Genomic DNA, 27,876 nt, shown 5'->3' with positions numbered 1-27,876 from the left:
GGTGACATTTTCCCACGATCTCCACTTTAAAAAATTTCCATAAATGCTCGCTCCTGAGCGCATGTTCCCTTGTAGTTATGGGGGCAGGGGCTGCAGAAAGCAGCAGAGACAGGCAAAACCCCACAGCTGCAAAAAACGCACTCCTAAGAGCAAGTAATGGCCAAAGCTAAAAGACACTGTGCACATTCTGTGTCACGGCATTACCTAACTTAAATGGCTCTAAGTAAAGAGAATTTTTATCTGAGGAACGCGAGTCCTTTTAATTATGAGGCCGGGACAGACATTCAAACGAGACGACGATACGCCCGACTCCGCCTTGACCTACATGTTCCTCTCCTGCTACTCTGGTGGCAACACCGCCACAAGCAGCTACAGATCAGCCCAATAAGGCCACACTGGACCCTGCACCCACGCGCTACAGCTGAACAACGCGGAGTCAGTCACTAACCAATGTTATTTCTGTAAGCCAGAGATAATTCCTCACAAACAAGTTCCCATTAGTGCACTCCCCGGCCCCCTCTTCTGCCTTTAAAATCCACCTCTAACTGCGAACGGGGGATACATTCGAGCACCCTGAATTTGTGCTCCCAGGCTGCAATCCTCCAGCGTGGCCCACAGAGAGTCTCTGCCTAGAGAAAAGGTGCCTCTACCTTTTAGGCCGACAGTTTCCAAAACGTTTACTAACACGGGAAGAGCCACCAACTAAAAGTGGGAGGAAAAGGCAAACACGGGGCAATCTCAATTGCACGTAACATTTATAAGCGTCAAGACAGATATTCAGTAAAAAAAAAAAAGGGGTGCCGGCATGCATTAGGCCTGAAAAACCGCAGCCCAGAGCGGCCTCCCGCCTCCCGCCTGGGCCCCCAGGAGCCGGGACCTCCGCCGCCGCGCCCGGCCACGTGTTCAAGAATCTGTTTCAGGCCGGGCGCGGCGGCTCACGCCTGTCATCCCAGCACTCTGGGAGGCCGAGGCGGGTGGATCACGAGGTCAAGAGATCGAGACCATCCTGGTCAACATGGCGAAACCCCGTCTCTACTAAAAATACAAAAAATTAGCTGGGCATGGTGGCACGTGCCTGTAATCCCAGCTACTCGGGAGGCTGAGGCAGGAGAATTGCCTGAGCCCAGGAGGCGGAGGCTGCGGTGAGCCGAGATCGCGCCATTGCACTCCAGCCTGGGTAACGAGAGCGAAACTCCGTCTCAAAAACAACAACAATCTGTTTCAGGGCCGGGTCTCGCTCTGCCGCCCAGGCTGGTCTCCAGCCACGGGCTCGGGTGATCCGCCGGCCTCAGCGCCCCGCAGCGTGGGACTCCGGAGCGCCCGCCTGCCCGCCAGCCCGTCCTGTCACGTCAATTCCCGACAAACGTGGAAACGGCCTCTTTGGGCCGCAGATGCTCATCAGGGTTCGCCCGGGGCCGCTCTCCCGCCGCGGCCGCTCGGATCTTGCGAACCCACCAGGCGCTTCCGGGCGCCTGGTCCCACGCGGGCCCGCCCCTGCGTTTCCGCGTGGAAGGGGAGGTCGGACGAGGGGCGACCGCCGCCCATAAGCTCCCGAGGCCTTGGGTCCGGGCGGGACGCGCGGCAGGGACACCCCGACGCCGACCGCCTCGGGTCTCCGGGACCGTGCCGCGCACGGCATGCTGGGACCCGTAGTCTCGCGACAGTGGGACTCGCAGTGCTCGACGGGAGTCGAGGGGAGCGGCTCGCGGTTCATGCCGGAACTCGTAGTCTCAGGAGGCCGGGTCCTGACGCGAGACGGGGTAACGGGAAGCACGCCCGCGTTGAACGCTGGGACTCGTAGTCCCGTCATGTCCTACCCGCGGTGCACGCCGGGATACGTAGTTCCGCGCTCGGCGGGATCCTCAGTGGGACGGGGGGACAGTGGTCCGCGTTGCATGCTGCTGCTCCACGGCTCAGGCGCTCCGAGGAAGGGTAGGGCGCAGGAAAGCAGTTGACCGGGGCCGGCGCGCAGGCTTGGTCCCAGGACAGAGCTGTCCGGGCCCGCGCTCGGCGCTCGCGTTTGCACGCGCACGTACGCCCGCACGCACGCGGCGCCCTCGCCGTGACGTCACGCGCCCTCCAGGAAGTCGGCGCGGGCCGAGCGGCGGGTTGAAGCCGGTGCCGAGAGGAGCTGCAGCGTCGCCGCCTGGGTCGGCCGCCGCGGTGGGCGCCGCGCTCTGAGCGCCGCGCAGGCCCCGTAGCGACCGCCCGTCCGCCCTCTGTCCGCGATGGAGGCGCCGGCCGCCGGCCGCGCTCCCGCCGAGGGTGCCCCGACGGCGGCTGTGGCCGAGGTGCGCTGCCCGGGACCCGCGCCGCTGCGCCTGCTGGAGTGGAGGGTGGCGGCGGGCGCGGCCGTGCGCATCGGCTCGGTGCTGGCCGTGTTCGAGGCCGCCGCCTCCGCGCAGCCCGCCGGCGCCCCCCAGTCCCGCGCGGTCTCCGGGGGCTGCGTGCGCCCGGCGCGGGCGGAGCGCAGGCTGAGGTCGGAGCGCGCGGGCGTGGTGCGGGAGCTGTGCGCGCAGCCGGGCCAGGTGGTCGCCCCGGGGTAAGTGCGCCGGGCCGAGGGCGGGCGGGCCGCGGTGGGGCACCGGGCCGTTTGGTGGGGACGGGCGATAAGGCGGGACGCAGGCACTGCGCCTCTCCCCGAAACCGGGTAGCGACCACCCGTGGTTTAACCAGTGGGGAGCGTTTTGAGATAAAAGGGGAGGGTCCCGCATGGCGACCCGAAGTTGCTGTTTGGGAAAGCGGTGGTGTTTGTTTCTTTCCTTCTGCCGCGATCGGCCCCGCCTCCTCCTTTAGCTCCACCTTTGTGAGTTAGGAAAACTCCACAGTCATCGGGCAGGCTCCAGACCTGTTATTGAAATATAAACTGTTGGGTGTGTGCGCATCTTCAAGTTTTTGTAAACTTTGTGAAACGCACTTGTAAAACCTGGTGCAGTCGTGCTTCGTGGCTGAGGGACGGGCGGGAACCAGGCCTTGCAGCGAAGGCAGTGGCCCGTGGTTGACCACTGTGGGCACTGTCGCAGGCTGCTTCAAGGTGACAGGGTAGTACGTGGTCGTGTGACAGACTCCACAGCTGTCGGTACCTGTGCTCTGACCGCATGCGGGGGTGTGCTTCTCCAACATGGAAGTGTCCAGCCCTGTCTGAGTCTACCTTTGTATTCTGGGAGGGGTGGCACATGGGCACGGGTGTATGTCTGGCTGTGGTAATTTTGATTGTGAGAACAGAAACTCCAGGGAAAGGTGGGCACTCCAGCCTGCAGTGGGCCAGGCGTGAGCTCCCTCTGGGAATGGTGCCACTCCTGGGGACGCCATCTCACCCTCACCCGCAGTCCCTGGCCCTCGTTCCTGTGGCTTGCACTGACCCTGTTTTTGTTGAGGATGTGTTACGCACCTGCTTCTGCAGGAGTGAGGATGGGCACAGGACATCTGCCATCACAGCCCCAGAACGTCCTGGCTCCGCTTCGTTTGGAGACACAGCCTGGGTCCTTGACGCTCGGCAGAGGCGCCCACTTCTGTCCCCTCCATGCTGGTGGTTGGGGCTGGGAGGTTCAGGGCTGTGCTTCCCAGGAAATGCCTGCACAGCTTCCTCTGTAAGCACTGGCCATACCTCTGAAGATAGTGGAGGCAGACCTCAGTGCTGATGTATTCCCTGCGCAGAAAACCCCAGGATGGAAGAGCCTTCTGATGTTCATTTGTTCTTATTGTACGGAAAGGGCCACTCTGACCTAGACAGGTGGGTAACTTGGTTATGTGGCCAATTAGTATTGAAACTCCATATTCAATCAGCCTAGTGAATAAAATCAACCAGTACATCAGCCAGCCAAGTAATTAGTTAATGACAGGTTCCCAGCAGTCAGTAGTGTTTATGGGGAGGTGCTGTTTGAGATCTTGGGGTACCTCACAGCACTGATTTGTCACAGGGCCCTTTGAGAAACTCATGTGATATCATTTCTCCTCAGATGGAGCATCTTTGTGGCACCAGGTGTTTCTCGAATTCCAGGAGGCTTATCTCTCTGCCACTAGTCCATGGATGGCAGGTGAATCCCTGCCTTAGAGAAGGCAACAGACGGTGTTACCTGGAATTCAAGGTGCCTCCTTCCCCATTTCTGTGTAATCCTGTGAGTCTGTGTACTGGGCTTTTGTGAGCATTTCTTGGGAGTGTGGTAGTGTGACGTCAGCATTTCTGGAGGTGTTCCTGCCCTGCAGTGGGCATGGGTGCCATAGATCCAGGAAGGAGCAGCTGGCAAAGGCATTAATCTAAAGTCCTCTGTGTGTGTGCCCTGGGAGTTCTGGTCGTCTGTTTGGAATCGGGTTCCCGCCTCGAGGTTGCGTTAGGTAGCTGAATTGGGGAGGTGCATTTGCAGCCGGAGTCCGTGCTGCTGACGGCTCCGTGTGGTCGTGTGCGGTCCGGATGAAGCTGCCCTGGCTCTGGGGCTGCTGTTTGGAGATGTGTTGGCCTCCCCAAAATGCCAGCACAGTTGAACACAGTTCCACAGTTGTGGAACACAGTTGAAAATTATTAGATTAAGTCACTTGCTGACAGAGTTTGTGAAAAGGGTGGGTTTCAAGTGCATTTCTCTGGCAGCCCCCTGTGATGGGAGTAGCGCCCTGCAGTGTAGATTCATGGTGACATCTCTCCATGGAGAGCTGCAGGTGGAAATCTTCGCAGCTTTTGCTTAAAGCCCGACAGTGATGGATTTCTCCAGTTTGTGAGCTCCAGCTCAGAAGATCTTTATACACAGTTTACAGCGGACCTTCGAACAACATGGTTTGTGGTTTGAGGGTCACCTTTATGTAGATGTTGTTCAGCAAGTCGTCTGCTCTCTGCATCCATGGGTTCCACGTTCGACACTCTTTGCTGGGTGTGGAGTGCAGCCTGTTTATACAGAGGGCTGACTTTCTGGATTTGTGGGTTCTCAGGGCCGATGCGGGACCTGAGTATCTGTGGAGTTTGGTATCTGAAGGAGTCCTGGAGCCAGTCCCCATGGATACTGAGGGCGACTGATGATATGTGGAAGTCTTTCCGAAACAGATTGTGCCGCTTCGTGGTGAAGTGGAGAATGTTGGGTGTGACTGCATCCTAACATGGGAAGGTGCTGGCCATGAGTTTAGTCCTTGTTTCTGTGACCCTTCTGGGATATTGGTTGGTGAAGAGTTGTGTCCCTTCCTCCAGCGAGCCTGAGTTGCACCACCTTCACTTAAAAGGTTTTTCCTGTGTTTTTCGTTTTTTTCTCTGATTGCTGGTGTGGCCATTTCCAGCAGCAGCTTCACGGTTCTTGGAGGCTGGAAGGTGAGGACGTCAGGGCAGAGGAACTGTCCAGAACCTTCTGTGCTCTGCTCACCAGCCCGGGCATTTGACTTTCACTAAGCAAGTTCCCAGGATTACACATGGGCTGCTCTAGAATTGACTTATCTTAACCAGCTCCAAAACTTTTCTTGAAGTTACAGGTTCCTGAGATATTTATGTGGGAGAGCAAGCATTTGATTGAAGTTTGCTTTAAATTAAGTTTGTAGACTGATCATTTTTAGTTGATCCCTAGAGCACCCCTTTCAGATGATATAGATGACACACCCTTGTACAGAGAAGCATGGCAGAATCCACAACTGCTTTTGAGGAAGCTCCGACCCTGGCTTCAGCTCATCCACGGGTGAGGGCAGGGGTGGTGCAGAATCTGCTCCTGGGCCTGTCCCGAAGAAAAGTGTCTCCCCCTGTTTACATGGACATCCGAGCACCGACGGAACCCCGTGGCTCTTGGTTAGAGAGAGCAGGTCCTTTGTGGCCGCCTGAGCAATACATGGGCAACCTTACCAGCCAAGAGCAGACAGGAATTCTGGCTTGATGTGGCGCCTATGGGGAGGCCACACTGTTTTGGTCCCTCGAGGGATCACTGGGCCTCAGCATGCCCTGTTGGGTGCGTGTTGAGGCCTTTAGAGAAAGTCTTGGGACAGGCAGCCCGCAGATTCCCCAGGGGTGGTGTTGAGGACATTGCTGACAGGTGTGGGATTCGCGGCGTGGACAGTGGCGTCTCTCTTGAGGCTTGGCTGCTGTGTTCACCCTGCGGGCGTTGTGGATTGGCTTCTGGTCTACATGGCTTTGGAACTGGGGCATGCCTACCCATTATTATTCCTTCATCTTGATCTTTTCACAGGGCTTACAAAAATACTTATTTTTCAGGAACAATGGGAAGTATCTTTGAAAAGATATCGTTAAATCTGTTAAACTGGCGCTTTCCAAGAGCAGACAGTGGCAGCAGCCTGAGCGTGCATGTGGGGCTGAGCTCGGGCGTGTACGTGTGCCGTCGCCATAGTGAAGGTGGCTCTTGGCCCCACTGGCCACCAGCTCTTAATGGTAACTGTTTAGCTGAGACTGTGTTTCAGAAACAGAGATCTGGGCATGGCTTGTGTACATGCAGCCAGCGCACTGGCGGTGCCGAGGAACAGAGTACATGCTGAACCTGAGTGTGGATGAGACCGTTAGTCTCAGCGATTCTTCGTAGCATGGAATTGTAACAAAGAAAGAGAAATCCCACGTGGGTATGTGTGTGTGAGCCTTGTGTAGTTTGGTGTTGATTATTGAGGCAGAGCACTGCGGAGAGAGGTAATGGAGCCCGTGGCTCCGTAAAACCTCCCTAGAGAAATAGCAGGTGTGAGTGAATCTGTGAAAAGCACCAGCGCTATCCAGGCAAGGTGTGGTTGTGTTCTTGTCACCTGCATTGTTGTGATCAGCAGCGTTCCTCCTAACCACATCAGTGGTTATTTTTAGACAAAGAACTATTCTGGGAGCTTAAAAACACTACATTTGGTATAGTTGCAATAATCACTAGATTGTCATTTTGATCTTTATTAAGATTGTATGTTTTTATAGGGCTTCATCCTGGCTGGCAGAAGTAAGAACTTCCTTACTCTATAGGAAAGAAACAGATTCTAAGAAGTTTGGACCTGCCCTGCCCCTTACGGCGTGTGAGGGTCCTGGTGGGAAGGAAGGTGCAGGCGCCTCGGGATGAGCGCAGGACCCTGAGAGAGCCTCAGCCCTTGGCTCTCCCTGTGCTACTCTCTGCAAACCAGGTTTCATCCCTGGAGATTCCCAGTTCTGGGGGAGTAGCTAGAGCAATAGTGTTTATCTGCTTTTATAATACTTACGTGGAGTAGAATTATTTTAATAGAAAATATTCTGACAAGTCACTATCCTTCAGAAACTAAGTCTTTTTTTCCCCTCAAATCTCTCTGCTTTGTTCTTTCCCTGGCTACTCCGAGGGGGATATTTAAGTCTCCAAAGAAAGGGGAAAGTACCTGAAATAGTCTGGGGGCGGTGGTGGCCAGTAAGAGCTAACAGGTGGAGGCGGCGTGCGAGGGTTGGTGGAGCTCACCTCGCCTGTGCCTTTCTAGCTGTCCACAGGAAGCGCCTCTGTGGCAGCCAGCGCAGGTAGTGAGGGTGCCACAGAAAAGCAGGAAGACAATTGCTGAGTAAAATGAAGGTCATCCCAACAATGGTAGTATTGCTATCTTTATTGCTTTGCAGATTTTAGAATAAAAATCATTGAGAAATAGTAATAAAGTTAGAATAGCCTACAACCTAAGATTGGCCCCCCCACTTCATTGTTCTGTACTTAGGAGGTAGAAGCTTCTGAAATTCTAAATGTGGTTCAGTCAGTGCACGGACATCGTCAGCTCTGGGTCTTGTCCTGGAAATAAGGAAACGTCATTTTCATACTGGTACCAAGAATCTTGACGAATTGGCAGTTCTTGTAGTAAATAATTTTATTCTTCCCTGCTGACATCTGCACTATTTAAAGGATCCTTTTTTTTTTCTGTCCTGAGTGAAGGATGATGCTTTTAAGAAGATCTTTGTGTCTGACATTTGGGAGGTCGTCACTCTGTCAACCTTTAGACTTGGGTGAGCTGCCCTTCAGACGTTCTGCTTTGGTTTTTCCACTTTTCACCTGACAGAAAGCCACTGGCCTTGTCACTTCCTTGGCTTTGTGGCTTCGTGGCTTCGTGTACACATGTGGTTTACCTTTGTCGTGGATTTTTAGGCATCTCTGTCCTGATCCTTTAGGTAAGGGTCTTTGAAGCATGTCTGCCTAGAATCGTCTGTAGGCTGCAGACGTTTCGTGTGCAGTATCAGATTTCTCTCCATGTTCGCGGCTTCTTTGTTAGTGTGAAAGTGGTTACGTGCAGTCGTCTAGTATCTGAGTACAGAGGAATGGATGAATTCTCAGTTCTGTGTGTATTTGTATAGTGCACAAATAAATGAAAATGGAAAACAAGTGATGCAAGTTACTTGTCTCAGAAAAAGTGGTTTTTATGTTTCAGGGAGAAGGAGACCATAGAGAGAATGGAACTGAAGAGTTTCAAAGGATTCGGGTGATGTTTTTTAAAGGATAAATGTACTTTTTAAAGATTGCAAAGAGATGGTCTTGATAGATTTTTAAATATCATGTATTTAGCATCATATATGTACAAAATTCCTTTCAATTTTAAGAGAAACCAGAGCTACAATGTAACTTACTTGATATTTGTAATATTTTTGAAGTAGAGTCTAAAAGACTCCGTTGTTGTCCTGCCGTACTTTAAACGTTGACTAACGCCGGAGTCGTGCTGTTTCAACGCGGTTTTGTGCTGACTAGCATCTGGCGGGATGGTGGAGTCCGTTACCAAGCCGGTGCGCACCGGCGCCTCTGTTTTGCCAGCTCACTGGCAGGTGCATGCTGTGACAATCGGCTTTTTGTCTTGAGCATACCACTGGGTGCTTAGAGTGTTTTCAGGCTGGAAGCATTTGGCACCATGGTTCTCTGGGGTCTGTTGAGGTTCGGAGGCGGGGACCTTCCTTGCAGGTCTGTCTACCCAGCAGAGAGGGCAGTGGGGTCTGAATGGTGTGGTGCACCCAGCACCACGTGACTGTGAGATGTGGCTGGTTCTAGACCACAGTGGCCCTGCTGAAACTTCCCCGCCGCGGCTCTGTGTGGATGTCTGTGTGTTGGGAATCGGGCTGGCCTGCCCTGTTCTAGCTTCCTCTTCACATTCCCCAGACTGTGCTTCACAGCCGCAGCTTCGGTGACTGCTCAGAGCCCTGCCTGCGCAGATTCTCCAGGATGGCTACGTCTGGGCGCTGGGGACGGAGCCGGGTGCAGAGCGTGAGCCGCCGCTGACAACTGTACTGCTGTGGGCACAGCACTGGACCCCAGCTGGTGCCTGGAGCTGGAGCACCTGCCACCCCTGTGGCTACGCAGAAGACAGAGCAACAACACCTGTTCTTTCCAGCCTCTTTGTTTTCTGTTTTGAGATGAAGTTTCACTCCTGTTGCCCAGGCTGGAGTGCAGTGGCACACTCTCAGCTCACTGCAACCTCCACTTCTTGGGTTCAAGCAGTTCTCCTGGCTCACTCTCCCTAGTAGCTGGGACTACAGGCACACACCACCACGCCTGGCTAATTTGTGTATTTTTAGTAGAGACAAGGTTTCACCATGTTGGGCAGGCTGGTCTCGAACTCCTGACCTCAGGCAATCCACCTGCCTCAACCTCCCAAAGTGCTGGGATTACAGGTGTGAGCCACCGCACCCAGCCACTCAGGCTCTTTTGGGACATAATTTTTGACTTCAGATTTGTAAGAACAGTGCACAGAATTCTCACCTCAGCTTCGCACCAGGTTCCACGAATGTTAATGCTGTGCTGTGTTTGCTTATGTTTCTCTGTGCACACACACGTTTCCATGGGGTTGGAGAGTTAGTTGCAGGTGTGATGTCACTGTACCCCTACTTCGGTTTCCTAAAAACAAAGATGTTCTCTTACATAACTGCTGTACAGTTACCAAGATCAGAAACGAACATCCATGCAGTGCTGTTTTCTGCTCTACAAATTTCCCCATGGTCCTGATAAAGTCCTCTGTCACAAAGGCAAACCCTGGAGCCCACATCGCATCAGTGGTTGGACTGTCACAAGTCAGCTCCTCTGTCTGTCTGTCTTTCTGTCTTCTGGCATCGTTGCCTGGTTTTGTAGGACGTCCCTCAGTTAGATTGCAATTGTGTGCACTCGGTAAGGCTGGGATAAGGCTGTCCAGGACAGCTAGGTGAAGGTGGTGTCTGCCAGATTTCTGTTGCAAAAAGTTGCTACTTTTTCTATTGTAATTGAGTATCTTGTAAGAGATACTTTGTTGCTACATAAATACCTTACATTCTCACCAAGCTGACCCACCATTTTGGGTAACCGTCAATGATTCCTGCTGGAATCTCTTCATTTCTAGGATGATTGGCCAGTGGTGATGTTCTTAATTCCAGCATTTCTTCTCCATTTTCTGGTTGGCTTTCTACTGTAAGAACAAATCAGGCCGGCTGCATGGCTCATCACGCTTGTGATCCAGGCACTTTAGAAGGCCAGGGTGAATGGATTACTGGAGGTCAGGAGTTTGAGACCAGCCTGGCCAACATCAGGAAACTCCGTCTCTAGTAAAAATAGAAAAAGCAGTCAGGCTTGGTGGTGTGTGCCTATAGTCCCAGCTACTCAGGAGGCTGAGGCAGAAGAATCACTTGAACTAGGGAGGCGGAGGTTGGCAGTGAGCCGAGATCACACCACTACACTAAACTGGGTGATGGAGCGAGACTCAAAAAAAAAAAAAAAGAGCAAATAATTAGCATGTCTATTCAGCTGCGTACGTCATGGCTTCTTATTTTACTTAACGGATTATAATCTGTTAGTGTTACTATTTGCATTGACACGTCACTTATCCCAGGTGTGGCCGGCGGGGTCCCCGTGGTGCTGGTTCCTAGTGGCTGAGTCCCGGCACACTGCCGCCGTTGGTGCATAACAGATTCTAGGCTGCGGCTGTCCCGGCCACAGCCCTGGAATCAGCAGGTGTCTAACAAGTCCTGCTTCCTCTTAGTGGAGAATCCCAAGATCTAGGTGCAAAAAGTGCACTCTTCCCTCTGAATACACTTCTATACTCAGAACGTTGGAACTTAGAGAAGACTCTTGAGCCGTCCTGATCTGTAGAAGGAAGGGGTGGGTTGGACCCACCTGGAGCAGATGCTCAGAGGTGATGGCGTCCATGGTTCAGACGCAGCCTGTAGCCCTCTGATGGGCCCACGCCTCGGACCTCCCCCAAGAGAGCTGAGAGTCCAGAACCCGGAGACTTCGGTACTTACTGTACTTGTGTATTTTGAGGAAAATAACTTGTTTAGAGATCGCATGTCATGGCTTTTTCATGGATTTTCTTTAGGACAAACCAGAAAACATTTGCTGGTGATTGATTTGACATTTTTGGGCTGAGCTCTTTGGTTGGGGTGTTTTTACGTTTGCATCGGTATTAAAGAATCCACAGTGCGTTGCTCCCCTTTGTGAGGTGTGGAGACGTTTCTCTGCCTGGAGCGTGGAGGCTGGAATGAGAATGCACAGTGCTGTTCACCCCGGCTTTGTATTGGCGTCTGCACAGATGAAGCTTGGAAATGTCTTGTATGAATAAAACGTTTTGTCTGCTCACTGTCTACACGTGCATTTCCTGGCCTTTGCACATACAGATTTTCTGGGCCAGGTGGCCTGGCCAGCGCATCCTGCAGGCTGTGGGATGAGCAGCATCCTTGCCTCCAGGTGCGACATTGAGAGTGTCTCCAGACACTGCTTTCTGGGGGAGCAGAGCCTGCACTAGAATAAGACAGGCAGAACCTTTCGACCCCAGTATAGAAGGTTACTGACGCTCTCATGTGATCCGTATGTGAACGATTTTCTGGAGAAGGCCCGTGCTTGGTCCACGTTGCTGAGGGCCTGGGGGTTGCTGCCCTCACTGGGCACAGGTGCCCTTGGCATCAGGGCCTTGGCTCTGCCACCAGGACCTTGCATGGTCTTCATTTCCAGCCCTCACCTGCTTCCTCCTCGTCTGTCAAGACCCAGCTGTGACATCTTCTGTGATGCTGTTCTAGAAGCTTCCTTCCTCATGTGGAACGAGGCATCTACTGTAGTCACCCTGCCTGTGGGCACCTCAGTCCAGCAGTCGCTCTTGTCTGATTCATGTTAGATTGTTGGTGACAGCAGGCAGTGCACGCCTGAGTCAGCTTATGGTCGACTTTCTTCAGACCTCAGGCTGAGCTGATGGCCCAAGGGAGGCTGTTTGTGGGGAGCAGGGCCAGCTCACACTCGCTCTTAGACCTGTGCTGGGGAAGGGAAACTGCCCAGCTGGTACCTGGCCTTGCTACCAGCCCTTCCTTGGAGCAGGAGGCCCCCATCCTTTGTGACAGCCTAGTGTCACTCTGTGAGGCGTCACACAAGACTTGGGGCGGAAGACAGGGGACAGCTCCCAGGCAGGACTTGGGTTGGGGAATGGGACATCTCCCAGGCAGGACTCAGGGTGGGGAACAGGGCACAGCTCCCAGGCAGGACTCGGGGTGAGGGACAGTGGGCAGCTCCCAGGCAGGACTCGGGGTGGGGGACAGTGGGCAGCTCCCAGGCAGGACTCGGGGTGGGGGACAGTGGGCAGCTCCCAGGCAGGACTCGGGGTGAGGGACAGTGGGCAGCTCCCAGGCAGGACTCAGGGTAGGGACAGTGGACAGGACTCGGAGTGGGGAACAGGGCACAGCTCCCAGGCAGGACTCGGGGTGGGGGACAGTGGGCAGCTCCCAGGCAGGACTTGGGGTGGGGGACAGTGGGCAGTTTCCAGGCAGGACTCGGGGTGGGGACAGTGGACAGGACTCGAGTTGGGGGACAGGGGACAGGACTTGGGGGTGGGGGACAGTGGGCAGCTCCCAGGCAGGACTCGGGGTGCGGACAGTGGGCAGGACTCGGGGTGGGGACAGTGGGCAGGACTCGGGGTGGGGAACAGGGCACAGGACTCGGGGTAGGGGACAGTGGGCAGCTCCCAGGCAGTACTCGGGGTGCAGACAGCGGGCAGGACTCGGGGTAGGGACAGTGGGCAGGACTCGGGGTGGGCAACAGGGGACAGGACTTGGAGTGGGGGACAGTGGGCAGCTCCCAGGCAGGACTCGGTGTAGGAGACAGTGGGCAGCTCCCAGGCAGGACTCAGGGTAGGGACAGTGGACAGGACTCGGAGTGGGGAACAGGGCACAGCTCCCAGGCAGGACTCGGGGTGGGGGACAGTGGGCAGCTCCCAGGCAGGACTTGGGGTAGGGACAGTGGGCAGGACTCGGGGTGGGCAACAGGGGACAGGACTTGGAGTGGGGGACAGTGGGCAGCTCCCAGGCAGGACTTGGAGTGGGGGACAGTGGGCAGGACTCTGGGTGGGGGACAGGGGACAGCACTTGGAGTGGGGGACAGAGGACAGCTCCCAGGCAGAACAGGAGCAGCTCTTCAAAGACAGAGGCTGGTGGGCGGGGGAGGTGGAGGATTGGAAGAAATGTCTGCGTGTCGGGCCGTGTAGACCAGGCTGAAGGTGGACGGGAGGGTGTGGCCATGTTTCCTCTGTGCAGGCAGCTGAGTCGGGTCAGGGCCTGATTGCTTTGGTGAGGGCAAAGGCTGATTAAATGCCACCCAAAGCTAAACCCAGTGGTTTCTGTACAAATTGACTAGCTGGTTCTGCAATTCATGTGGAAACCCTGGGAACCTAGAATAGAAATTTTGAAAGTGAACAAAGAGAACCTTTACTGCCTGATGTCAAGACCTGTTACAAAGCTGCAGTAGCCGCGGTAGTGCGATGTTGGTGTAAAGACAGATGTGCGCCGTCAGCGTGGGAAACAGAAGAGTCCAGACTCTCAAACATCTGCTCAGTTACCCACAGCAGTGCCCGGGAGCTGAACGAGGAGGGCTGGCCTTTGAGCAGTGGTGCTGAATACAAATTCACTGTCATGCCTCTGTGGGGTGGGCAGAATGACCCCTCCCCACTGTGCTGAGGGGAGATGTGACGGTGGAGAAGGGAACCAGAGACAGCACTCACAAATACCCCACCCACTGTCTTCATCAGCTGTGGGGTGGTTAGAGGGGCTCGAGCTGAGGACCACAGGGGCCAGGAGAGGTTGGAAGAGACAGGGACGCGGGTTCTCTCTGGAGGCTGCAGGAGGGCCAGCTCTGCTGCAGCTGGGTTTCAGCCCAGCAAGACCCGATTCAGACTCCAGCCTCCAGAAGCAAGAGACCGTGAGTGTCCAGCGTTGTGCGCTGCTGCACGAGGTGTGTCACATCAGCAGCGGCAGCAGGCCTTCAGGGTCCGCACGCAAGGAAGCACGCCTCAGCCCGTATCTTACCCGTGTTAAAAATAACTCAGAAATACATCACACACCTGAGCGTAATGTAAATTCATCCGGCTCCTAGAAAGGAATCTTAATGACTGAGTAAGACAAAGATTTCTTATTAACAATACAAAAAACGGTGATGAATTGCACTTGAACAGCGTTAAAAACTGTTGCTCTTTAGAAAACAGAAGTGAAAGGTAGACGCCACATTGGAGAAACCTTTGCAGAACACACACACTGTGGGCATTCGGCAGCTGTTCGTCTGTTCGTGTGGAGCCCCTGCGCAGTTTCCTGGGCACCTCAGTGGGTCATTGGTCAGTCATGACTTTGAGTCTTTCCGGATTTCTCTGTTCCGAGAGTTTATGATGTATGCCTGATAAGTTCTGAAGTCAGGTAGTAAAAGTTCTTTTTGTTAGTTTTCAAAATTGAGATTCTAGGTTTTCTGAATTTCCATATAAATTTCAGAACCAACTTGTCAATTTCTAACCAAAAAACACCTGTTTATTGGTTAAGCTAGAGACACCACAGATCTTTCTTCATGCTAACGTGTTTAGGGGAGATTGGCAAAATCTTCCTAGTTCATTTTGAGGATTCCTGAAAAAATATTTCCCAAGCCATAAGTTTTAGTTTAAAAATGAGCAAAGCGAATAAATACAAACCTCCTGTTAGCTGTGCTCACAAAGGAGAGGCCGCAGCAGGAGGCACCAGGGCCCTTCCCGCCCTGTCTCCTCCTTAGGTGATACTTGATTGCAAAGCCTTGCCAAATGAGCTGGTTTACCCCGTGTCTCTTAACACCTGTGGCAGCATTGCTTGTTGAGCCGGAAGTCCCTCAGGTTACAGAGACCCGTGAATCTTCAGACCTGAGCTGCACCTGCAGCCTTGGGGCAGGAGCCTCGGGTGCTGTCACGGGTGGGCCTTTTCCTCTCTTCCCCTTGCACGGGTGGAATGAGGAGCCCTCGGCGTGCTTGTGTGCTGCGTCCGGCAGGAGCTATGCAGGGTCTCCTTGCAGAAGGCTGATTGCAAAGTGATGTCTGCCGAAGACTGGGGAAGCCTGTTAGAGGGGCCGCGGCTCCCAAGTGGGGTTGCTGCTGGGACTGGGGCAGAAATGCCTGAGGAAAGGATGTGGGGCCATTGGGAGGACTGGGTTTGGGTGCTGGCGGTGGGGCTGCAGAGCCCTGTGGGTGGGCGGGCGGAAACTGCTCAGCCGGGAGTGCCTGAGTGCCGGGTATCGCAGGGAACCTGGATGTGAAAGCCCTGAGTGCAGCTGTGATGGTGTTGGGGACGCAGACTCCCGGGTGGGGATGGCCCCCACGGCCTCAGCAAGCAGGGAGCAGGTGTCCCTGAGTCCTGTGAAGCCTGGTGGTGTCTTTGACCAGGCGTGGTGGCCGAGAGGGAGGATAGATTTTGGAATATCTGTGTATATACGTGACGAGATATCTTGGGGATTGGACCCAAGTCTAAACGCAGAATTCATTTATGTTGAACGTCACTGTGTACACACAGCCTGAAGGTAATTTTACACGGCACTTCTGATGGTTTCAGGCATGAAACGCAGCTTTGCTGCCCACCACATGGAGTCAGGAGATGAATCTCCCCCGTGGCCCTGTCTCCATGCCCAGAAGGTTTCGGGTTTAGGATATTTGGATTGGGAAAGCTCAGCCTGAATGTAAAAATTTAGACTCTTTTTTTAATGTAATTTAAAATTTCCCTGGCAATTTTCATTTTAAAAAATTTAGATTCTTACAACCGGTAAGCAGTGGTTGTTATTAAAAAATATTTCTGAGAATTGAGGATTTACAGAATAGAGTTCTCAATAAAGTTCTCTTTGTAGTTTTTTAAAATGACCCTTTCTGAGTTTCCTCCTGGGGTGCTGGTGGGAGGCTCTGTGAGTTTGTGGGGGCCAGAAAGTGTCAAGGCTCCTGTGGTTGCTGAGCACACGGTAGGTGCAGGGGCAGGGCCGCTTTGTCCCTATCACTGCGCAGAGTCAGGATTCGGGTTCCAGGCGCAGAACCCGGGGCAGCTCAGATTCTAGGTGGTGGCTGGCAGCCCACCCCGTCCCGAGAGTGCACCGTGTCTCCTCAGCACGGTTCCTCCTCCAGGATGATCTGCACACGCCCATCCTGTTCCCTCCCCTGGAAGAGCTCACTTCCGCTCCCCTCCAGGATGCAGGCTACAGACGCCGCCCCTGCCCCTGCAAGTCTCCCTGCTCTGCCTTGTTGCCGCCTGCGGCCTGACCCTCGTGCCCCCTCGCCCTCTCCATGACATGGCTGGAGGTATCGAACATGCCCGGGGCCTGGAGTCCCAGTGGGCCATGGGCTGGGAAAGGTCCCGTTGACGGATGTAGCTTGCCGCGGTGGGGTGGGGGGCTGTGAGCATCTAGGGGATCGAGTGCCGGGCAGCCTCTTGTCGGCAGGGTAGAGTTGGCAGAGCATCCCGGCCCAGAGCCGGGCATGGGGGCTGCGCGCAGCTAGGGGTGGGCACCGAGTGGTGGGCGGCCTCGTGTCCACGGGTTGGGGTGGGGGGTGGGGTCTGCGAGCACCTAGGGGCAGGCGCTCAGTGGTGGGCGGCCTCTGGTCTCGTAGCCTTCAGATTTCAGCACTTCTTCCAAGGCTTCTGGTGAGCACTGGACAAATAAAACAGTATGTGTTTATATAAAACTGGGAATATTACAGTTGTTCCGTCAGCAAAATGTAGTTGCATCAGCTTCTTTCTATATGGGAATGATATGTGGGAGGTAATTTATTTTTTGATGTTCTACCAAATTGTACCTTATTGTATTGAATTAACCAAGTTTTAGATTTTATAGATTCTCTATGAGAAATGTCTAGGATCACATATAAATAGAGACGGCTTTCTGTTACCCCTGAGGCTCCTCACTGGACCGGATAGCCTCAGGTTTCCAGTCATTCCACAGGCAGCACAGGGTTGGTGTAGTGCGGTAGGGGTTGGCTTTTCATGAGCGAGACCTGTCGGTGGAAAGTTCTTTCGTTCTATAGACAATGAAATGCCCTCAAGAGTGATGTGACCTGCCGGAAAAGTTATGCAGAGTTAGCGTAGAATTGGTACAAAAACTTAGATTTTAAAATTCTCACTCGGGCTCTTCTGATAAGAGATTTAAAAATGTCCTTCTCTTTGTGTTTTATAGAGCGGTACTGGTGAAGTTAGAAGGATGTAGCCACCCAGTGGTCATGAAAGGCTTGTGTGCTGAATGTGGCCAAGACCTCACCCAGTAAGTACCCGGAAGAGTGAGATCGCTGCCTGCTGGCGCTCGAGGTGGTGGCCTCGGAGGGGTCCGAGAAGCAGTGCTGGGGACACAGTGAGGGCTGCTGGTTTCCTGGCGGCAGGTGCAGACACCTCCCTTGGGCCCCACCCGAGTCACACGCAGTGGGTTTCCTCAGGAGGCGGTTCTTCCTGTTCTGTTGCTAACTTCCTGTCCTGTCCTGCCACTCCAGCCTCTTGCTGTCCTCAGGTGTGGGGGGCGGGGGCTGAGACCCGGTTTCTCCTGACTGAGGATGCTGATCGCTGCGTGTCTGGAGCAGCCCCTCCCTCAGGGCAGCCTGTGCTGCTCCTCCCTGAGCGCCCCCGCCTCTATTGCCAGGTGGTTTCTCAGGTTTGTTGCGCGGTGGGAGATGCGGCAGCTTCCTTTTCTGCCTCTTCCTGATTCCGTGTGGCTTTGCAGTTTGTTTTCATGAAGAGCTGGCTCTGTGTGCGTGAGTGGCCGCGAGCTCAGTGTTTTCACCAGGTTTCCCGTCTGTCTTTAAACAGTGGAGAATGTTTCCACAGTTGCCGACAGAATCCAGTTCTGCTCTAAGACAGCAGCATGTGCCCCTTAAGACACCAGTTGGAATCCCATCGCTTAGAGCTCAGTGTGCCTCTGTGCGCGGTGACTCAGCTGAAAGCCCTGAACCTGTCCTTCACTCGCAGGTTGCAGAGTAAGAACGGGAAGCAGCAGGTGCCGCTGTCCACGGCCACCGTGTCCATGGTGCACAGCGTGCCGGAGTTGATGGTGAGCTCCGAGGTGAGCTGGGCGTCCGCGGCTGGTGTTCAAGGAGGGCGGCTGCAGAGCACAGACGTGCGGTTGTTGTCATTACTGGAACAGCCCCTCGTCACACAGGTGACTTACGGGGGTGCTGCCTTCCTCAGACAGGGACGCCCGCCCTTGGCCCTCCACAGACAAGTCTGCCCGCAAAAGCGACTCAGGACCCCTCGGCTGCGCGACCTGCGTATTGGGACCTCCGGGTGCTGCTGCTGCAGCTCTGAACAGCCAGGCTCAGCCTGGGGCCTCTCGAGCCAAGTCCTAAGGGATAAGACAGCGGCTGGTGGAGCTCAGGAGGTGGCCACACCGTCAAGGCGGGACAAGGCGGGAGGGCATCAGGGCAGATGCTGGCAAGGGGTCGGTGGTGGGGAGGGTGGTACTTTGTTGCCTTCCAGGAGCTGCTGCTGCTGGTGCCGGTGAGAAGCTGGCTTGGGAGAGTGGGCGCATGCAGGGGCGGGTTGGGGGGTCCCAGGGGTGTTTGCCTTATAGCCGACAGGAGAGCCCGTGGGGGTTTGGGGAGGAGAGAACGGGCAGGTGTTTGTGCGCCCAGCTGACAGTGAGATGGGTTTTTATCTTTGAGTGTCTACGCCTCATTTATGTATTTCAGGAGTTGCTGGGGGCACTGTTGGTCAGCGGCTCTGGGCACCTCCTGTGCTCAGGGTTGGACCTGTGTTTGAGGCAGACGCCATCTCCCCGACCCCGCTTCACCCTGTGGGTGAAAATGCTCTGGGAGCCGAGAAAAACTAGTTTGTGATCTTACAGACTTTCAGGGCCGCACAGTTTTGTAAATAGGTAAAACACTTTCCGGTGTTAACGACTTTAGTAAATTCGTGCTTTTAAATGATGGACACCAATTTTAATGTTTTTGTGGGAAAAACAAAATGCCAGATACGTGATTCTGGGCTTTCTGAATTGCTAAACTTTAGACAAACGTAAACGTGTGTGCATCAACCAAAGCTGGCAAGTTTGGGGGTGAAGGGAGAAGAAAGTACCCCCATCTCCTCCATAACCGGGTACCTGCCGGCACCTTTGTGCGTTTCCTTTCGGGGACGGCCATGGGAGGAGGTTTTCCCTGAGCAGGACCGGGATTTTGTTTGTGAAGAGTGAGGGCCAGTTGCAGTGACAAGGGCAGCGTGATGCGTCTGGACTGTCGCATCCCGTGTGCTGTACCCCGTGCCGGGCTCCTGATGCCAGGCGGCTGGGCCCTTGTTAGGAGCTCTGCTCCGGAACTGGCGTGGAGGGACACTCCGGGACGCCGTCGCCAGGCCCCGGGTCTCTTCGAGACACAGGAATAGGCTGATCGTGGGTGGTTCTGAGCGCAGCGCCCTCACTGGTCTCTGCTGCCCAGCCTGGGCTGCCCAGCGGCTCCCTCCTCCCAGCCAGCTGACTTGGTTTCTTTCTTAATTTTGCAGCTCACTTTTATTGAGTGGTCCATAGCATCGAATCCAACTTTTTTTCTTTTTTTTGAGACGGAGTCTTCCTGTGTCCCCCAGGCTGGAGTACAGTGCTGTGATCTTGGCTCACTGCAACCTCCATCTCCCGGTTCAAGTGATTCTTCTGCCTCAGCCTCCCGAGTAGCTGGGACTAAAGGCATGTGCCACCACACCTGGCTAACGTTTTTTTTTTTTTTTTTTTGTATTTTTAGTAGAGATGGGATTTCACCATATTGGCCAGTCTGGTCTTGAACTCCTGACCTCGTGATCCACCGGCCTCGGCCTCCCAAAGTGCTGGGATTAAGGCATGAGCCACCACACCCGGGCTCAATCCAACTTTTATAGAAACAGCCGGTTTCTCTTCACCTCCATTTTCATTGGCTCATGTGTTTACCTGAGTTCTAAAATGATGGTCACAAGTGAGGCTGCCATGGCCAGGTTGGTGACCCAGCACAGGCCGTGGGGAGTGCCAGGGTCCGGAGAGGAACGCGCCGGTATCGTTTTGTGTTTCTGATAAGATGGAGTTTTGCTTTGGATGCGAACATGCTGACTTTGTCATTTCTTGTTTCTTCTTGGTTGTAGCAAGCTGAGCAGCTGGGAAGGGAAGACCAGCAGCGGCTGCACAGAAACCGGAAGCTCGTGCTCATGGTGGATTTGGACCAGACGTTGATCCACACGACGGAGCAGCACTGCCAGCAGATGTCGAATAAGGTGCGTGTGGGCGGCCCCCTGCGGGACAGCGCCCCGCCCCAGACGTCCGACTCAGAGTCGTGTGACCGTGTGAGCGCGGTTCGTTCCCATGGGTCAGCCTGGATCTCGAAAGCAGACCTGCTGCTTCTGGGCGTGAGCCTTGTGTCTGTCGGGCTGCTGAGGAGCGTCCGAGGCCCCGGGCAGAAATCCTGATGCCCACTGCGTCTCCTGTGTGGTGGGGGCGGCGTCCCACTTCCTGCCCTTCGTGTGGGGACGGGGTAGGGGGGTGGTGGGCGGCGTGAGGAGCGTCTGAGAGGGGAGCGTTCCCGTGAGGACGGGGTGGTGGGCAGTGTGAGGATCTGAGCGGGGAGTGGGATGTTGAGGGCAGGTGGATGCCTGGGTTTGTTCTTGGGGGCACTGAGCTGGAGGAAAAGGCTGGGAGGTGGCCAGCACGCGTTTTCCGGGAGAATTATGGGGGAATCCTATTTAGTGCATACAAAGTCCTTCCCGAGCTTGCCCTCAGGATGAAGCTGGAGAAGCTGAATTCTAGACCAAAGGCTTTGTCAGCATGGACGGTCACCAACAGGGAGGCCCTCACCAACACTGAGTTACTTTTTATGTTTGCTATTAGATAGGTAGTATGTGGACTCTGGTGTTTGGTTTGAGATTTCAGAGGCACATCAGTTCTGACCTTGCCAGTGCCTGAGGGCGTTCCTGGGCATCTTGCACGTCCCGAAGGCAGCCACCCGGCAGGCCAGAGGGTCACCACAGAGCCGGGCGTCCTCCATGGCCAAATGCCAGGGCCTGGGACCAGCAGCCAGGACAGATTGATGCAGTTGGGCAGAAGTCAGGCTTGTGACGAGCTTCATCTGGAAGAAGTTTGGTTGATGCTGGCAGAGTCAGTCAGGTGGTCAGGGTGATCTGTGTGGAACCCTTAGGTGACATAAACTCCTGTGTCTTAAACACAGTTTGCAAAAGGAGGTAATTGAGTAACTACACAGGAGTTTCCTTTAGGGCCTGAATTCAGGCCTTTACCCACAAAACAGTTGATATTTTTGGCTGTGTTAGTCATTTTTGTATATCATGGCATCTTAAACAGGAATATTTTCTTTTTTGCAGTAGAAACTGGATATTTTCAGATAGGTTCATTCATACCAACTACTCTACTCACTAAGGGTTTTGGGGTTTTTTTAATGCCTGTTTTGTGACAAACTAAGTATTTTGAAGGATGTAAGGACTTTATGAAAATACATTTTGCATGTATATACCTTCGTAAATTGCCCTGGCTATTCCTTGCTTTTGTTGTGCCTTTGAAGCTGGACGTTCAGTGAGTTTTATAGGCCTACCTCATTTTATGCTTCACGGATACTGTGTTTTCCCAGAGAGGAGGTCTGGAGGACCCTTTGTTGAGCACATCTGTGGGTGCCATTTTCCAATGGCATGTGCCCACCAAGTGCTGCGTCACGTTTTAGAAATTCCCGTGGTACTTCAGGCTCCTCGTTCGTGTTCTGTCTGTTACAGGGGTCGGTGGTCCATGGTCTTTGAAGTCACTGTTGTAACAGTTTTTTCATTAGTGTTCTCCCTGTTCTAGGGATTTATGATCAGCGATCTTCAAAGTCAGTGTTACAATAATTTTGTCATTAATGTTCTCCCTGTTACAGAGATTGATGATCGGCAGTCTTCGAAATCGCTGTCGTAATAGGTTTTTAATTCGTGTTCTCCCTGTTCCAGGGATTTGGATCAGCAATCTTTGAGGTCACTGTTATAATTGTTTTGGGGTGCCACGAACCACGCCCACATAAGATGGCAAACCTGATGGATAGCTGTGTGTTTCTGATGGCTCCATCAGCCGCCCATGCCTTGTCTCTCTGTTCCCGTGCCCAGGCCTCCCTATTCCCTGAGGCATAGCAGTATTGAAATTAGGCCAAAGTAATAACCCTACCGTGACCTTTAAGTTTTCAAGTGAAAGGAAGGCTCACTAGTCTCTCACTTTCAATCAGAAGGTAGAAGTGATTATGCTTGGTGAGGAAGGCGCGCTGAAAGCCAGGATAGGCTGCAGGCTCGGCCTCTTGCACTAAACAGCCAAGGTGTGAATGCAGAGGAAACATTCTTGAAGCAAACTAACAATCCTTCTTCAGTGAACACACACATGATTAGACATGAAACAGCCTTGTTGCTTAGGAGAGAGTTGCCGTGGTCTGAGTAGAAGATCAAACCAGCCAGAACATTCCCTTAAGCCAAAGCCTCATCCAGAGCAAGGCCCTGACTCTCTTCAATTCTGTGAAGGTGAGTGAGGTGAGGAAGCTGCAGAAGAAAAGCTGGAAACCAGACAGGTTGGTCCAAGGCGCCGTCTCCGTAACAGGAAAGCTAGGTGGAGCAGCAGGTGCTGATGGAGAAGCTGCAGCACGTTCTCCGGGAGATCCGGCTGAGACCACCGATGAGGGAGGCCGCGCCAAACAGCAGGTGTTCAGTGCAGACGGAAGAATATGCTGTGTGGGGCTTTCACAGCTGGAGAGAAGGCAGTGCCCGGCCTCTTACTATTTAAGAAGTGTTGGGAAACACTGCAAAGGAGAAAGGACTGACAGAGTGCCTACATAAATTGGTTACGAGTGACTGACAAACAAGGAGCAGCAAACCGCAGAAACCCGCAGCAGGCTCTGCGGAGGAAGGCCCTGCGCCTCGTGTTCCGGTGCAGGGTGACCGAGGCTCTGTTACCGTAAACATTGTGCTCGAGGACGTAAACCCCTTCGTAGCACTGTGACGTAGCCGCACTTGTAGGCTCCTTGTAAGGCCTGTGTTCCGTCAGCTGCACATAGATAATAGGCTAAAGAGAACCACATGTTCTTGTTTTGGGACACTCCCAAACCACCGCTGTTACCAGTTCTGAGGATGGTACAGCGGTTCTGGCTCACTGATTCACTCCACCATCACTCTACCCCTACCCTACAGATCAAAGTGATTGTAATCAGTAAGTAGTGTGGATAATCAGAGCTCGGGGCCTTCCCTGTTTCCTCCAGAGCAGGCGTCCCCAGGCTTTTTACACAGGGGGCCAGTTCACTGTCCCGCAGACCGTTGGAGGGCCGCCACATACTGTGCTCCTCTCACTGACCACCAATGAAAGAGGTGCGGGGGGCCGGATAAATGGACTGAAGTGTGGCGGGGAGCCGGATGAATGGACTCAGGGGGCCGCATGCAGCCCGCGGGCCGTAGTTTGGGGACGCATGCTCCAGAGTAATAAAGTGATCCCACTTTTTCTTTTAATCTGTCTTTCTCACATTTCCTTGTCGCCACTGAACTTGGGGTGCCCATGGGTGATGTAGGGCTGGCTCCCTGCACCCTGGTGCACCAACGTGTGGGTCTCATGGATTCCCTGCAAAGAAGTATATCTCCTAAGGCTGTAGCTGCCTTAGAGAGCAATTTCTCTGATGATTCTGGGAAAATCAAATAGAAAATCCTTCTGGAAAGGATTCACCATTGCAGGTGCCACCAGGAAATACGTGATTCATGGGAGGAGGTCAGAATATCAGCATCAACGAGGAGTTTAGATGCTGTTGATTCCAACTTTGGTGGATCACTTTAAGAGGCCGAAGACCTCAGCAGCGGAAGGAGCTGCAGTGGGTGGAAATGGCGAGGGAACTAGGAGTGGAGCCTGACGCTGACGAATTGCAGCAACCTCAGGGTGAAACGTGAACAGATGAGGTGTTGCTTCCTGTGGATGAGCAAAGAAAATAATTTCTTGAAGTGGAATCCGCTCCTGAAGATGCCGGGAATGCTGTTGAAATGACGACAGAGAATTTAGAGTGTTACGTAAACTAGTTGGTGAAGCAGTGGCAGAGGGAGAGAGAATTGCCCCTAGTTTTGAAGTTTCTTCTCTGGGTAAAATGCTGTCAAACAGCATTGCATGCTACAGAGAAGTCTTTTGTAAAAGGAAGAGTCGATTGATGGGACAGACTTCATTGTCATCTCATTTTATGAAATTATCACAGCCACCCCTGCCTCAGCAACCGCCCCTCTGATCAGTCAGCAGCTGTCAACATCGAAGGGAGGACCCTGCACCAGCAAAAAGTATGTGACTTGCTGAAGTCTCACATGGTCATTAGCATTTTAAAATAATAAATAATAAATTTATTCTGTTTTTATTTTTGAGATGGAGACTCGCTTTGTCGCCCAGACTGGAGTGCAGTGGCGCCGTCTCGGTACGCTGCAGCCTCCACCTCCCAGGTTGAAGCGATTCTTGTGCCTCAGCCTCCTGAGTAGCTGGGTACCACCACACCCAGCTAATTTTTGTATTTTTAGTAGAGGCAGAGTTGTATCTTGTTGGCCAGGCTGGTCTTGAACTCCTCACCTCAAGTGATCCCCTTGCCTCGGCAACCCAAAGTACTGGGATTACAGGTGTGAGCTACCGCGCCCAGCCATTTTTAATAATAAAAACATTTTTAAATTAGGCTAGGTACATCGTTCTTTTAGACATGATGCTACTGCACATGTAGTAAGCTACAGTAGAGCGTCAACAAGAATCACGTTCACTGGGAAACCACAAAATTCACGTGATTCTCAGTGTCTCCAAGGTAGACTTGCTGGGGACAGCTGGAGTCTGGTCATCATGCAGCTGTTTGTCCATGTGCGGTCTGGAAGGCGAAGATGTCCCAATGTGGTGGGGAGGGTGGTCTAAGCATGAACAGCCCTCTGCCTCCCAGTGCCTAGTAGTGTGCCGTACTAGACATCCAGAGGAGACCCTGGGGCCGGGGCCTGGCCCTACTCCTGGCCCCTTGTTGAGAGCAGTTTTGGGGATCAGGGTGGTGCTGGCCACACCTCCCAAAGCCTCGACAGCTATGGACTTTTTACTATTGAGTAGCGGAAGAGTTGTTAATAAAACTTCTCACTCCTAAATCTTTAACAGAATCACTTCTTCATGAGGTTGTAACTAACTTAGAAAAATTTAACTGGGCTCAAGTCACCTGCCTTCTAAAGCCATTGAGAGTAAACATTTTACTCAGCAAGTAAGGGACAGGATTAAAAGGATCAAAGTTTAACTTCCTGAGGAAAGGAAACTGACGCATGTTGGGTCACATGTAAGCAGGTTGGTATTGCTCATTTCATCCGTCTACTAAGTAGGATTTAGAATACTTTCAGATTTTGTGTTGTATGTGTAAATGAAAGAAACTGTCTGCAAATTACTTGTGCATTATACCAGGTTACTTGAATGTTTGATTTCCTTTATTCAGTAACTCAGGAAAACACTCTCAGCGCATGATGTGGACGTCTGTTCAGAGCGACCTGTGTGGCTTTGCTGTTTAACACAGGTCTGCATTTGAAGAGACAAAGGCGGAAGTGGCATCAGTGTCTATCTTGTAGTTATCATAGGTTGTTACCGTTGGCATGGTCATCACGGGTGGTTATCCAAGGCGGTGGTGGATGGTTACCGTGAGGAGTAAGTGTCCTTGTCGTCGGTGGTTATTGTGTAGTTACATGGGCGTTACTGTCGGCATGGCCATCCTAGGTGGCCTGGTCGTTGGGGATGGTTATTGTGTAGCTATCATAGGTTGTGACTGGTGGTGTGGTTATCAGGGGTGGTAGTTGCAGGCAGGTGGTTAGTGTAGTTATCGTGGAGCTAGTATACGGTGTTACATGTTACTGTTAGTGTCGTTGCCTGAGGTGGTTATCCTAAACAGTTGCTGCAGGTAGGCAGTTACCATAGTTTTCATGGGCAGCCATTACCACACTCACTGCAGGCATTCCCACAGCAGAGAAGGCCACACTTGCTCACTTGTACTGCGTGCCCGGAAAGTACTCACACAGTGGGTTGTAAATGCCACTGGTAGCTCCTCGCACCAGTTGGGGTCACATTCTTATTTGGAGGGGTGTGCATATGCGCATCCTCTGTCCCATGTGGAGGGGCGGGCACACACACGTGAGGGTACACGTGTGTCCTCTGTCCCATGTGGAGGGGTGGGTACACGTGTACTCTGTCCCATGTGGAGGGGCGGGCACACACACGTGAGCGGTGGGCACACGTGTGTCCTCTGTCCCATGTGGAGGGGCGGGCACACACACGTGAGTGGTGGGTACATGTGTGCCCTCTGTCCCATGTGGAGGGGTGGGTACACGTGTACTCTGTCCCATGTGGAGGGGCGGGCACACACACGTGAGTGGTGGGTACACATGTGAACTCTGTCCCATGTGGAGGGGTGGGCACACACACGTGAGTGGTGGGTAGACATGTGTCCCCTGTCCCATGTGGAGGGGCGGGCACAAACATGTGAGGGGTGAGTACATGTGTGTCCTCTGTCCCATGTGGAGGGGTGGGCTTACACACGTGAGGGGTGGGCACATGTGTGTCCTCTGTCCCACGTGGAGGGGCGGGCACACACATGTGAGGGGTGGGTACACGTGTGTCCTCTGTCCCATGTGGTGGGGCGGGCACACACGTGAGAGGTGGATACACATGTGTCCTCTGTCCCATGTGGAGGGGAGGGCACATGTGTGTCCTCTGTCCCACGTGGAGGGGCGGGGTCTATCCCATGTGGAGGGGTGGGCACACGCTCGCATGTCCTGTGTCCTGTGTGGAGGGGAGGGCACATGTGTGTCTTCTGTCCCACGTGGAGGGGCGGGGTCTATCCCATGTGGAGGGGTGGGCACACACTCGCATGTCCTGTGTCCTGTGTGGAGGGGAGGGCACATGTGTGTCTTCTGTCCCACGTGGAGGGGCGGGGTCTGTCCCATGTGGAGGGGTGGGCACACACTCGCATGTCCTGTGTCCTGTGTGGAGGGGAGGGCACATGTGTGTCTTCTGTCCCACGTGGAGGGGCGGGGTCTGTCCCATGTGGAGGGGTGGGCACACACTCGCATGTCCTGTGTCCTGTGTGGAGGGGAGGGCACATGTGTGTCTTCTGTCCCACGTGGAGGGGCGGGGTCTGTCCCATGTGGAGGGGTGGGCACACACTCGCATGTCCTGTGTCCTGTGTGGAGGGGAGGGCACATGTGTGTCCTCTGTCCCACGTGGAGGGGCGGGGTCTATCCCATGTGGAGGGGTGGGCACACACTCGCATGTCCTGTGTCCTGTGTGGAGGGGAGGGCACATGTGTGTCTTCTGTCCCACGTGGAGGGGCGGGGTCTGTCCCATGTGGAGGGGTGGGCACACACTCGCATGTCCTGTGTCCTGTGTGGAGGGGAGGGCACATGTGTGTCTTCTGTCCCACGTGGAGGGGCGGGGTCTGTCCCATGTGGAGGGGTGGGCACACACTCGCATGTCCTGTGTCCTGTGTGGAGGGGAGGGCACATGTGTGTCTTCTGTCCCACGTGGAGGGGCGGGGTCTGTCCCATGTGGAGGGGTGGGCACACACTCGCATGTCCTGTGTCCTGTGTGGAGGGGAGGGCACATGTGTGTCTTCTGTCCCACGTGGAGGGGCGGGGTCTGTCCCATGTGGAGGGGTGGGCACACACTCGCATGTCCTGTGTCCTGTGTGGAGGGGAGGGCACATGTGTGTCTTCTGTCCCACGTGGAGGGGCGGGGTCTGTCCCATGTGGAGGGGTGGGCACACACTCGCATGTCC

The 27,876-nt window shown here is 53.8% G+C and overlaps 1 protein-coding gene across 6 annotated transcripts in view; it reads left to right on the top strand.

Annotated features, from left to right (window-relative positions):
- Positions 1-2,073: 2,073 nt before the first annotated feature.
- CTDP1 (CTD phosphatase subunit 1) overlaps positions 2,074-27,876 on the top strand; it is a 74,610-nt gene continuing 48,807 nt past the window's right edge. For 2 of the 6 annotated variants that reach the window (XM_039463768.2, XM_039463769.2), the window contains exons 1-4: positions 2,074-2,542; positions 17,310-17,393; positions 18,089-18,182; positions 20,216-20,344. In XM_039463768.2, the coding sequence (XP_039319702.1) occupies positions 2,229-2,542; positions 17,310-17,393; positions 18,089-18,182; positions 20,216-20,344 (621 nt within the window). In that variant the 5' untranslated portion in view covers positions 2,074-2,228. Of the gene's footprint in view, positions 2,543-15,927; positions 16,438-17,309; positions 17,394-18,088; positions 18,183-18,307; positions 18,498-18,807; positions 18,993-20,215; positions 20,345-27,876 lie in introns of those variants that run through there. The other 4 variants (XM_074383226.1, XM_010336713.2, XM_010336714.3 and 1 more) reach the window with 4 other exon arrangements.

The sequence above is a fragment of the Saimiri boliviensis genome, chromosome 13 (assembly GCF_048565385.1).
Source record: "Saimiri boliviensis isolate mSaiBol1 chromosome 13, mSaiBol1.pri, whole genome shotgun sequence".
In the NCBI taxonomy this organism is placed as follows: domain Eukaryota; kingdom Metazoa; phylum Chordata; class Mammalia; order Primates; family Cebidae; genus Saimiri; species Saimiri boliviensis.
This window is presented reverse-complemented; position numbering and strand designations above follow the sequence as displayed.